General features: G+C 39.4%; 1 protein-coding gene across 1 annotated transcript in view; it reads right to left on the reverse strand.

Annotated features, from left to right (window-relative positions):
* The window catches only part of LOC117955237 (glutamate receptor 3-like), a 61,890-nt gene that overhangs the window by 19,604 nt on the left and 30,208 nt on the right, over positions 1-12,078 (reverse strand). The window contains exons 4-7 of the mRNA XM_034889563.1: positions 9,752-9,939; positions 1,212-1,265; positions 793-954; positions 267-434 (exon numbers count right to left, since the gene is read on the reverse strand). Of these exons, the coding sequence (XP_034745454.1) occupies positions 267-434; positions 793-954; positions 1,212-1,265; positions 9,752-9,939 (572 nt within the window). The remainder of the gene's footprint in view (positions 1-266; positions 435-792; positions 955-1,211; positions 1,266-9,751; positions 9,940-12,078) is intronic.

The following is a 12,078-nucleotide window of genomic DNA, read 5'->3' on the forward strand; positions in this document are numbered from 1 at the left end:
GATTTTTAAAGCAAGGAAAACACTGCTTTTACTATTTTCAGAGAAGAGATGAAGAGATTATACAATATCTAAACATTAATACTTTTCGGGGGCGGCCTCTAGCTCACCCTGTATAGTGTGCACCCCATGCGAGTATATATATATATATTTATATATATATATATATATATATATATGTATAATAATACCCTGATATTAAGCAAAGATAAAACTGTGGTGTAAATAAAATAAAAAGTAGAGCTGACAGTGAACTCCCTCGGTCCTACCATTTTGAGGGCTCTCTCTATGTCGATGCCTTGGCTCCAGGGCACAGCGGGGTTGGCAAGGCAGTCGCCTGCACTCCCCCTGCGAGACACGTCCACTCGCTGGCGCCGAAGGTACCGGAAGGCCTCCGCAATCACGAGGATGGCATCGTGGGTCAGCGCTGATGTGTACTGAGACAAAGGCCACAACAAACCCCAGTGATGCACCACTGACAACATTCAGGCAGACTGCACTGCTATCAAAGCAAGGTTATCATCTCTGCAGTAGTACTTGGTATATGTACACAGAGAGCAGTGCTACTAAAAATCTAAGCCTCGCAGAGTGATTGACATAAAAAAAATTGCGCGAGTATGAAAGCCGCCTCTTTTCAAGGGCAGGCAGGTCTCTCACAGAAAAGATTTAAGAATTTCCTCTGGTTTCAGCAGAGTTACTACCTTATAACTTATAGAAAGAGGGGGGGAGAGAAAAAGTGTATTTGAAGATGTTAATAAAATGTAACTGCAGCATCGGCAGCTTTGCCTCACTGACCTTCAGGGGAGTGTTTTTGGCTTCTGGAAATTCTCTTTCATCCAGGCGTTCCCAGCGCTGGAGGAACTGCTGGACGATGGGGCTGTCTGGGTTGATGATCTGGAAGCCTGTGATGTTGGCTCCACCAGAAAAGACCCTGTCCAGGCTCATGTTGGAAAAACCCTGAGAGCAAAGAGCACAAGTTAGCTGGTAGTGGAATGAGAGAAAATTAGAAGCAAAGTCAAAACTGCTTTAGCTTGCCCATCATGTGCTTATGACTTAGTTCTGTGTAACTACTGCACTCAATTATCAGTCTATCATAACTACATATTAGGAAGTTTGACTATACTACAGTGTTGCATTTCTTAGAACTGCATTGCATCACACTGAGCAGTGTTGTTCAGGGCTTTGTTGGATTGTTTCATGTTGTGAGCTCTCACCAGGTTGGCAAGGATATAATGGTATCCTCTGCTGTTTTTTCCTGAGGTCACCACCTACAAGTCGCAGGAGGAGACACACAGTGAGTCACATTGACATCTTATAACACAGAGAACATTTAGAGGGCTGAGATTCAGCACTGAGAAAGATCTTTAATAGTAGTTGGTAAAAAGAACAGAATTAAAGAAAGACATTTTAAAATGACATTTGCTAAGGCGAGGGGTAGCGTGTGAGCACGTTTGTATATTTGTGTGCATTTGTTTGAGACACACATAGAGAGGGAAGAAACTGTGATGACAGCACTTGTTTCTTTCCATTAACTTCAACATGTAAAATAAGGTCAAGGCTCTGGCAAACCTCCCTCTTCCTCTCTCTCTCTCTCTCTCTCTCTCTCTCTCTCTTTCTCTCTGCAGCTGCCTCTGCCTGCTCCAACCGTCTCAATTGCACACTAGACTTAATTAAACCCAAAACATTGTACAGCACCTGTCTAAGCGAGCAGACACTGAGAGCTGCACTCGCTGACTCCTTTCAACTTCTTCACCAGCTAAACCTTTCTGTCTTACACTCTTTTGCACGCATTCTTTTTCTCTCTCCATATCTCCCTCAATTCGGATTCTCCATCACAGAGTACAAAGCTTCAAAAAAAATTCTGCGGGGGTGGATAGTTGCTTTTTTCTTTCTGTGTCTTTTCACTATCTACACTCCCACACAGTTTTGATACAAGTGTACTCCAGGCACTGAAATCAGCTAAATGTTTAATGTCCAGAGTGGTAGTGTGATATCATGTTGGAGAGTTTCTTGTATCCCTGTGGTATGTTTCTAGGGCTATTTCCATATATGGCCTGGCGTGCAACACTTTAATAATTATCCAGTTTCTTATTCAGTGCATGCAGTCTCACACCTGTGCTTTCATTCACACGTGTGCACTTTAAACCCCTTTGCTTACTCCTGCCTTAATGTCTCGTAATTGTCTCTAGAGAGGGAACGTCCTTGATGCTCCAAGGTTAGCCCTCCAACCAGCTTAAACATTTTGACAAATTTCCACAATAAATCCAATTACCTTTCTTGGAAATGTAAAATGATTTTATTGTGTTCGACATTTTGCACCTCCTACCGCTGACTCTGAAGGTCCCACACGCCCTGCGTTTTCATTATAAATTCTTGGAAGCTTTTCTGCTTATTGTCTTTCAAATTGTCTCGAAAAGCCTTTCATTTTCTATTCATCTGTGTGAGAGGGAGCCACAGTGACCCAAGTGTAGCAACACAGCGAGTACTTAATGAAGCTGCAGCGCCTAGAGTGACTGGCTACAAACTTGTGTTTGTCACTAGCACGCTCAGGCAGAAAGCACAAGACTTCACACTTCTATATGAGCATCCAAAACTGACAACTCAATAGACTGAAAACTGAAACTGTGTTTAGCTGTTCTGTAAACATTATTGCTTCCTGTAATTACGAGGCACACAATAACCAATAAGAATGTAGGAATTTCTATTTCATCTGGCTGTCGACTACTGGAGAGGAACAGGAGAAGGTAAAAGTTGTAGTTAAAGTTAGCTTTAAGTGCTGCAAGTTGCTGCAGCCATGATTCACATATTTACTGTAATTAATGTGATGGGGTGATGTAAAGCAAACATATTTCATCATCCAAATGGTCATATTGCCTCATTCACTGTTAGTTGTATATACTTATATTTTATATCTACTCATTGATACATGTACCACTTGGCTTTTTTTTGTCAAGTATTTCATTTCAACCTGCAGTGTTTTGACATGAAAAAAATGAAATTCCCCTGACAGTACTCAACGGGTTGGCAGCAAGCACAGATACTGACAACTATTCTATAGTCTATTCTATAGCCGGGATACGTGGTTGGTTTGTATTGACACAATCAATCAGTGAGCCAACACCAAACTACAAACTGTACAAGCTCAGACTGACATGCATACAGTACTGTACATTGTACTGTAGCTACAGTACATAGTGACAGTTTATGATTGGAATCCAGAGTGTCCAGAGTGGAATAAATACATTCCTTATAGATGCAAAAGCTATGAAAAGTTAACACATGTGATGATGTGATGTTCAGTCAGATACTTACTTTTTTTTCAAATTCTAATTTGCTATCACTCTGGTTTTACATAATTAGTCACTTTGTTTCCATTTTGAACATAAAAAAAAATCCCACTAATATAATACTTCCTACAGATATACCATGGAGTTACACATGATTTATCATATTGACAGATTATTATCAGAAAACCCTGTATATTGTGTCAATATTCAGCTTCAGTAAAATGAATAAATAAATAAACATAAATATACTTCCCAATTATTTGAAGAATATTAGGTAATGCATTTATATTGTTCTGTTCCTGCTGAAAGAAAAGTAAATCAGAACAAAAAGCATTACCTCAAAAACATAACCAGCTACATATCATGAGCAATTTTTCTGTCACTACATGAGCTTGTAAATGATTACTTTATTTGATTTGCTGTGCTCCATTCCTCAGTGGGCAGTGCTGTTCTGAAAGCATCTGGGCATAACAAATGTTGTTAAGGATCCTGATGCTCCAGTTTCATAGTCCCCTGTGAAAATCACTTTTTGTAAGTATGTGAAACCGCCTGGATACTGGAAGAGGTCAGGCACCATCATCACAGAGAGAGCAACCACTCTTGGTGTCACAGGACTCATATCTTTCTCTCTGTCAAAACCCATTTCTCACAAAACATATTCTTTAAACAGCTCGGGGCCTGTAAACGAGAAGGAACCTGCAGCACTGATTGTACCGACTGGCTCTTACATTTTTAATGCTCATTGATTGGAAAGGATAGTTTAAAGTGCTCATATTATGCTTTTTGCCCTTTTCCTTTCCTTCACTGTGTTATATATCTTCTTGTGCGCGTTATAGGTTTACAAAGTGAAAAAGGCCAAAGTCCAGCCCAAAGGGAGTTACCATCTCCAACAGAAAACACTGTTCACAAACGGCTCCAAACAGCTCTATTGTAGTCCAGACTTTACTTCCATGACGAACGTGTGTCACTTTGTAACAAACGTTATAATGCTCGCCTAGCTGCTGCGAGAATCAACAAAGCATACCTCATATGGAGGCATTTTGTTGCTAACAAGCCGTCACCTGCCGTTTGTATTCCACTGACCATTCATTTTGGCGCCACTTTGAAAGCAAATAACTTCACATCTAAAGCGTTTAAAGACTCTATTTGTCCATTGTTTATTTCTAAAGAAACATGACAATGTATAAAAGGCTCCACTACCTTGAATCTAACGTTATGGCTCTGTAGCAGACATTTTCATAAAAATAGACTAACAATTGTGTCATAACCACGCAACCAATATCCTTCACTTCATTTCAAAAACGTTTTACCTATCTATGGCTGTTTGATTGCTAACGTTAGCTCAACACGCCATTCGACTGACAACCATTGTTGTGTTTGATTGCTAACTTGTAGCCAGCAGTGAACAAACTTTGTTATGTAGGTCCACTTTTACTGTATTGACGTTACAGAAATCTCTCATTAGCATCTTGTAGGCTACTTGTCACAAAGTGACGCGTGCACAACTTACATCTTTACTCGACTTACATCAGGGAGTGACAGCCGTCACACACACCTAAACCACAGTCATAGCTGCCCGTAGCTCCTCACAGGATGCTGATTGGTCAGGCCCAAACACATTACTCGTAGCCTGACAATATGGATTTTTGTGTGATATGTGATCCTGTGATTCTTGCGTGGTCTTGTTGAAATCACGAGAATCTACCTACAATACAATCAATCAAATCAATCTCAATTATCTTTATTTGTCAATCCTCAGGGCTCCTTGCGCCTGCGTGTGGACAGGTGGGTCTGTGCTGTGCCGTTTAAAGCAGGCCTGAGCCGGGCCGGGCCGAGCTGCGGGGCGATCAGCCTAAATTTTCCTTGGGTAATGAACTCTAATTAAGCAGACTGGAGCCAGAGTCCTTTGCAGAGCTGGATGTCTGCCCAAGTGCCTTCTAGAGAATTTGACTTTCTTCCCACTGATGGATGCTTCTCTTTGTTACAGTGATTTGTCATCTGTCGTCTTTAGAACTGGAACAGACATCCTAAGGTTGATGACTGTCCCTTTTCACCAGTCAACTAATTGTTGTTAAGCTACTTTCAACAGGGCATAATGTGAGGAGGGATTTAACTGTCAAAGAAGTGGGTTAAAGGTAGACAATATAGCAGATGAAGGACATGGCTGTGTATTAGTTACACATTGCTCCAAATCCTTTATTCTTCACCAGTCCTTACCACAAAGCTAATCTGACTAAAATATGCCTTCTTATGAAACTACTGTTTAGCACATTATACACAATATATATATTTTAGAGGGAGTTTGATGAAACTTTAAAAATATTGAATGTCCTTGCTCCTTGACTCTCCCTTTTCTTAGGTATTAATATTTAAATTGTTAATACATGTAAAACATTCCATTATTCTTTTTTGATTTGATACAATAAAAGTACTTAAACTGTAATTATTTTCATGGGTCTGTGTGCAGTCTAATGGTCCTTCTGCTTTTTGCAGCTATCAGCTACACACGTTTGAACATGTCTTTTCATTGAATGCCAAATTCAACAAAAAAACAAATGTGTATGAAGTTGTAATGTCCTTAATATCCTTGTTGCAGTTGTGCACTTGCCAACTCTGCTGCTTACGCGTGTTTGATGTTTTTTTTCATTTTTGGTTGCTTTTAACTCAGATTCTCTAGGGACTGATTTGGATGCCTGGGCTTACAAAGACATCTCTACAAAAATGTCCTATTTTACAGTCACTGTTTTTGATTTTTCAGTACCCATGTTTTCCTGTTTATAATGGATGTAAAGGAAAAGAAATGAAGGTCTATGCACACATAGTTGTCTTGTTTTTGTTGTAGATTACTTGCTGGAAATTATAGTCTGTGCTGTTCTTTCCCATTTTCATTTGTAGTTCAGGTTGAGGTTTCATCTATGGTTAACTAGCAAGGAAAGCTCAGAAAACAAAGGAAACAAGAACAATGCCATGCAACTTAATGTGAAGGGTCCTCTTTTAAGACGATTGTATGGTCCCGTACATTATCCATTATTTTATAGAATATATTTTACTACTCACTAGTTCACTCCATACTAATTGTGTATTGTGTACTTCTTCCTTATTATTATTATTAAACACACTCTTTTTAAGGATTCTCAAAAAGTATTGCATGGAGTGCAGTGAATTTTTGTATAGATTTGAAGGCCCATGAAAGACAATTTCTAAAGACGGTTGTTCTCTGTTCATGTTGCACAATCAGTAGGTCAACATTTTAATTGTTAACTTTTTTTAAATTTATTACCAAATTTCTGCAAAACTAATGACACTCCCATCAGCCTCCATTGTACTTTGTGTTTATTGCTAAATTCACAAATGCTTGCTAAACTAGGATGGTGAATATGGTAATTTATTAAATATTACCTGCCAACCTTAGGACATGAGCATGTTAGGATGCTAAGGTTAGCATTAAGCACAAAGCACCACTGCACCTAAGTAGTAGCCTCCAACAGCTACTGGCATGGCTGTAGACTCTTGTTTGAATAAACTTTATATTTGGGAACAGACAACCACGTAAAAAATAAAAATCCTCACTTAAGAGAAAATTTAATGCTACAGAAACCATTTGTTATGTCACAGCCTTTAAAACAAATTCCCACGCAAAGTAACATACAAAACAACTACTGAAACACAGGATTAAATAGCGTCCACACAGATGTAATCTCCTCCCTAACACAGCATCTTGCTCTACTATCCTATATACTCACTGGGTGTGTAATTCCAGTGCACCTCTGGGTGTTCAGCACTTGTACAATTTCCCTCCACAATATTACACAGGGAGACTCACACTACATGGCTCAATTCCCACAAGCTCTCTTTTTATCTCTCTCTGACTCTTTCACTGTCTGTCCACTGTGCAGGAGGAGGCTGGAGGTGACTGGTCCGCTGGCAGCTATTATAAATCCACTGTGCTTCTATTATTGATGTGAAGCCTTAGAGGTGTTTATCGCTCCGTCTTTACTTTAGTGAAGGGATGAGAAGACTGATACTTTAAAAGGCGGTGAAAGAGCCAGCAGGAGAGCAGAACAACAAACAAAAGCCCATCTCATTTATCAACCCTATTACAAGTGAAACTATCCAGACAAAAGTAATTAGCACAAAATGAATGATGTCTGCATATGCATTCATACATAATGCACCGGGTAAAGATAAAAGCGTAGAGGCAGGTACAAAAAGATCTACATTTTATAGTGTTTATGAGGTCAAATCCTAAACACTGGTAAAAAAAATAAATCCTGTCCAGAATGATCGCTTCCGGTTAGCTGAGTGATCTCGGCTGTGTTTGCTCACTCCTGCCTTTGTGAGAGATCTTCCCTCAGGCTAGGAGGGTAGGCTATTTTTAGTAGGCTCATTGTTGTTGCTGTTATGGGACAGTGTGTCCTACTTACACTGGGAGCTGATATAACATTAAAGCAAGTGTTGATGTAACAGCTCTTATACGGAATCGTGAGAGAGAGAGAGAGAGAGAGAGAGAGAGAGAGAGAGAGATGCATGCGTGTCTTGCTGTTCTTAAACATCTGGTGAGACACTCTGACAGATGCTACCTACAATGCCACCACTCACATTAATCCGCCACAGCAGAGAGACTATGATCGGATCGGCCTGACGTGACACCAAGTGACCGCCATTATCTGATTCAATAACTTTAATCTACTACGAAGGCAATTTGAGAAAGCCGCTGTATCAACGCGAAGGGCAGAGAAAAGCAAACTTCTCCTAATTAATGGAGATGTTTAATGCTGTCACAAAAAATATTCCTTGGCATCTGAGAAAATAAAGACAGATCGACAGTATAGGTCGAAGTAAAACTCATAAGGCCAGGAATAATGAAGATCATAATGTAGAGGGCAGAAGACTTTACTCACAAATATCTCAGCAAGGAGCAGAAGGTTAACATGTGCTCAGGATTAATGGTTCAAATGAGCACACACACAGGAAATACACCCTTGTGGGTTGTAAAGGTTTTTGTAACATGATACTCTGTTGAGCAGCTGTGTGCAGTAGCTGTAATAACCCAAACTGGGAAAAGGGGTTTGAGCTGTCAAACTGGTCATGTTAATTGCCAAGAAGTCCTCATATTAAAACAAAAATATTGGTCCTTTGTCAGTGTCAGTTCCCATTCAAGTGAATGAGAAAGCGTGTCCAAACCTTTGACTGTTACTATACATACACACATTTATACAGTTTGAGAATTCTAACATGTATTATTGTATCTACTGTATTTTTAAGGTTTGGTTTAGACACTTAAAATGGTAATGGTTAGGAAAGATTGCCTTGAATAACATACAGGGCATAAACTGCAGTTTCCATTGTCAAACTCAAACAATTTATGTGCCCAACAATCCAAGAATTAAGTGACCAGTGCTAAAATTTTTATGGCAAGATTTAACTAGTCGAGTGTGACTGGTTATGATGATTGTGTGGCTACTCGGTTTCAAGTCATACACAAAACTGTACAGTCTAAAGATGTCAGCGCTAGCATCATTTTAAGGTCAGAAACGTATAGGTCAGAATTAGGTTCAGTAGTGTATGTGTATATGAAACGTGAATACATTTACATACATAAAACATCAAAATAACATCACATTCCCTCATCTTCATTCATTCATCTTAATATCACATGCAGATACACAACTAAACCTTTTAGAATGCGATATTATCAACATCCATCTATCCACATAAAATTATATGAATTTGTTCAAAGGAAGTGTAGCCAACCACTGTTTAAAAGAAAAACAGACGAGAAATCCAGGAATCTATTTTAATGCGCAAATCTTGAAAACCAATCCAAACAACAATTTGCAAGGCCAGATGAGCACACGTGTGCAACATAGCTTCTAATCCTCCAAATGAACACTAATGATCTTCTGAGTAAGTTGGCAAATTCCCAGTTAACCCTCATTTAATACGTTTCTGACAATAAAGTATTCTCTACAGTGCAGCCACAGTGAGCAGCACACATTAGCAAACACTGAATCTGAATCAAGACTCATGTGGGCATAACTGTGGCTGATGATCACCTAGGAAACAAGGATGAGGAGGCTGGTTAATTTCTCCATGTGAATTAAGCCCAGGTGACCTCAAACAACGTGCGCACAGAAAACAACAAATAACAAGCCTTAATTGAGTGTACCCGTCTCGCCTGTTTTAACACCGTCTTCAAAATGGGAATTTGGAGATCTGAGGCAATCAAGATGCACTCCAAGTGTTTAGGGTAATAACAAAAAAGAAATAAAAAGTGGAAAGAAAACAAAGCCAGGAGAGTGCCTTATTTCATGGAGTGTGTAGATGGAGATGATGTTCAAGGCTTTGGAAAAACTGGAACATACAGAGCCATGAGGCTGAATGCATTTTTAGGACAAGTGTATAAGGAAAGAAATGTGGTTCTCAAATAAAGCATGGAACACTAGTAGTGTGTGTTGGCTCAATACCTGCTCCAGTATGGAGTTGATCCTGCCCACCTCACAGTCAATAAGAAAGCGTTTCTCTTGCCGGCGGTCCATCTCCTCAATGATGCGTCTGTACTCTGTAGGGTCCACAATGTTCCCCACCGAGCGAGCTGTCACCTGCCAGTTATTGGCTACAGCCGACTCCATGATGGCCTGGAGGATGGCAAAACCTGGAGGAGCAGAGAGACAAGAGCGCCATCACACAAGTGTCTTTCTTTAGAGAACAGCAGCAGGTAAATGCTGTGCTGGGAATCCGAATTGCTGCGAGGGTATTCTGGCTTTCGACAATGGCTGGCAACATGTTTAATGTATGAACAGCTTTTGACCAGCTTTTTATTACAACTATTAACAAGCTCATGTTGCAGTAATACAATGTTTATCTGAACAATAAAATCCCCTTGTAAGAAATAAAATAAAAGAAGACAGAAAATGTACAGCATGTAAACAAGGTATTGTACCAAGCGGTATTAGAATAAAACAGGGCTGATCTGTATCCATTTAAGTGGTATTCAAACAGTCTCTTTACAATTAAATGTGGACAGTTGCTAGAGTAGATGGATAGGAAATAGAATCGAAAGAATCTGTTGTGGGTGTAATCTAAATTTAAACACAGGAACAATGCTTTGAGACCTTCTCTTTGAATTAAACATGAGCCCTATGCGCTTGCAATGAATGCATTTACATTGTATGTATATGCATATATGACTGCTGTCAGACTTTTAATGCCTCATTTTAGAGTAAACATACCATGATAAAAGTTTACAAATGAGAAACTTTGACAGACATGGCAGATTCAAGAATAGACTGGAGATGGAACAAGAGTCCACAGAGAGGTCGATAAACCCACAAAAGATTAAGTTAAAGCTTTGGCACCCATAAGAAAGACAGAGAGGTTAGAGAGCATAATTAACTAACCATTAACGGGGAAATGGAAATGTGTCCCAAGCTGCCAGTGGGTTACAGGAGGTCAACTCACTTATCTCTTTTCTTGCCTCACTGAGAAATTCAAATGTGCAAATTTAAGGATTGAGTTAACACAAAGAGGGAGCAAAGACACGACAAAAAGACGTGTAGCACATACTCCAGCAAATGTAGTGAAATGGACTGCTAAAGGAGCAGTTCAGAGAGCAAAATTGGCGTAACTCATTGCAGAGCTCACTGTGCCATGGGATGAATCAGTAGATGAGGTTTATGAAAGGGAGTTGCTGAGCTAACAGTAACCTGGCTAAGCAGAAACACTGAAAGGCCACGATTCCCTCGCAGGAATTTGGATGGTTCCACTGATAGTTTACTTAAGGTGTTATGGGTATACAAAGGCAGCTTCAAAATCAGCACAAACTGGAGACATCAGTGACTCTTGCTGAAAGGAAAAGAAAGCCTGTGCTGTATTTGTTTGAGGAAAGTCATGTGTGGCTTTTTGACATTTTCTTTGAAAAAAACAAACAAACAAGAGTTCTGTCTGGGAAATTAACAAGAACAGCCAGCAGTCTGTCAATTTCCCCTCAGAAAGAACATGTTGGGGTCATTTTACGCACCTTTAATCATACAGCTGGTTCATGACGTTGTGTGTCTCCTACGCTTTTACCCATTAATCTGATGACGTTACAGTAATCAAAGGTATAATATCACCTTTGATTACTGTAACGTCATCAGCTACCGTGTGGCATTGGAAAATTTGGATGATATAGTTGGTGCAGTTAAAAGGAAGTGAAAGTGAACTGTCTGATTAAGCCAGAACGTCCTGCTGAGCTATTTGAAGCTTTCACGGTGCCGATTCAACAAAACATCCGTTATGTTAGGACAGACACACGCACACACACACACACACACACACACACACACACACACACTGTCCTATGACCTAAGTGTCATATAGATGCTTACGACCATAAGAGATAAAAATCGTGGGTTTGAAGACATCCTACTAATCTGTCTGGTTAATTTTTCAAAAGGTTAATAAACGTAGGCCCTTTAAGAATTTAGAGTCAGTGCACTTTGTTAACTATTTAAGTTATCCATCTTAACTCTGTACATTATCATAATACTACAGTAATAAACTAAGTTTCTAAGTCTACAGCAATTTGTATCACAATGTTGCACTTGTCAGTCTAACGGGGATAAACCATAATTGTGTCAAAATAACACAACAGTTACAGCTATTTTATATAGCTATTTTTTTATACAGTTCATTTCAAACTCTTATGTACAGTATTAGTTATGAATGCATTAGGTGCATTCAACCAAATAGGTTATGCATTTGTATTAACAATATGTTTAAACTTGTGAGTATATGTACAAGATTATTATAA

This window comes from Etheostoma cragini, chromosome 13 (assembly GCF_013103735.1).
Source record: "Etheostoma cragini isolate CJK2018 chromosome 13, CSU_Ecrag_1.0, whole genome shotgun sequence".
Classification (NCBI taxonomy): domain Eukaryota; kingdom Metazoa; phylum Chordata; class Actinopteri; order Perciformes; family Percidae; genus Etheostoma; species Etheostoma cragini.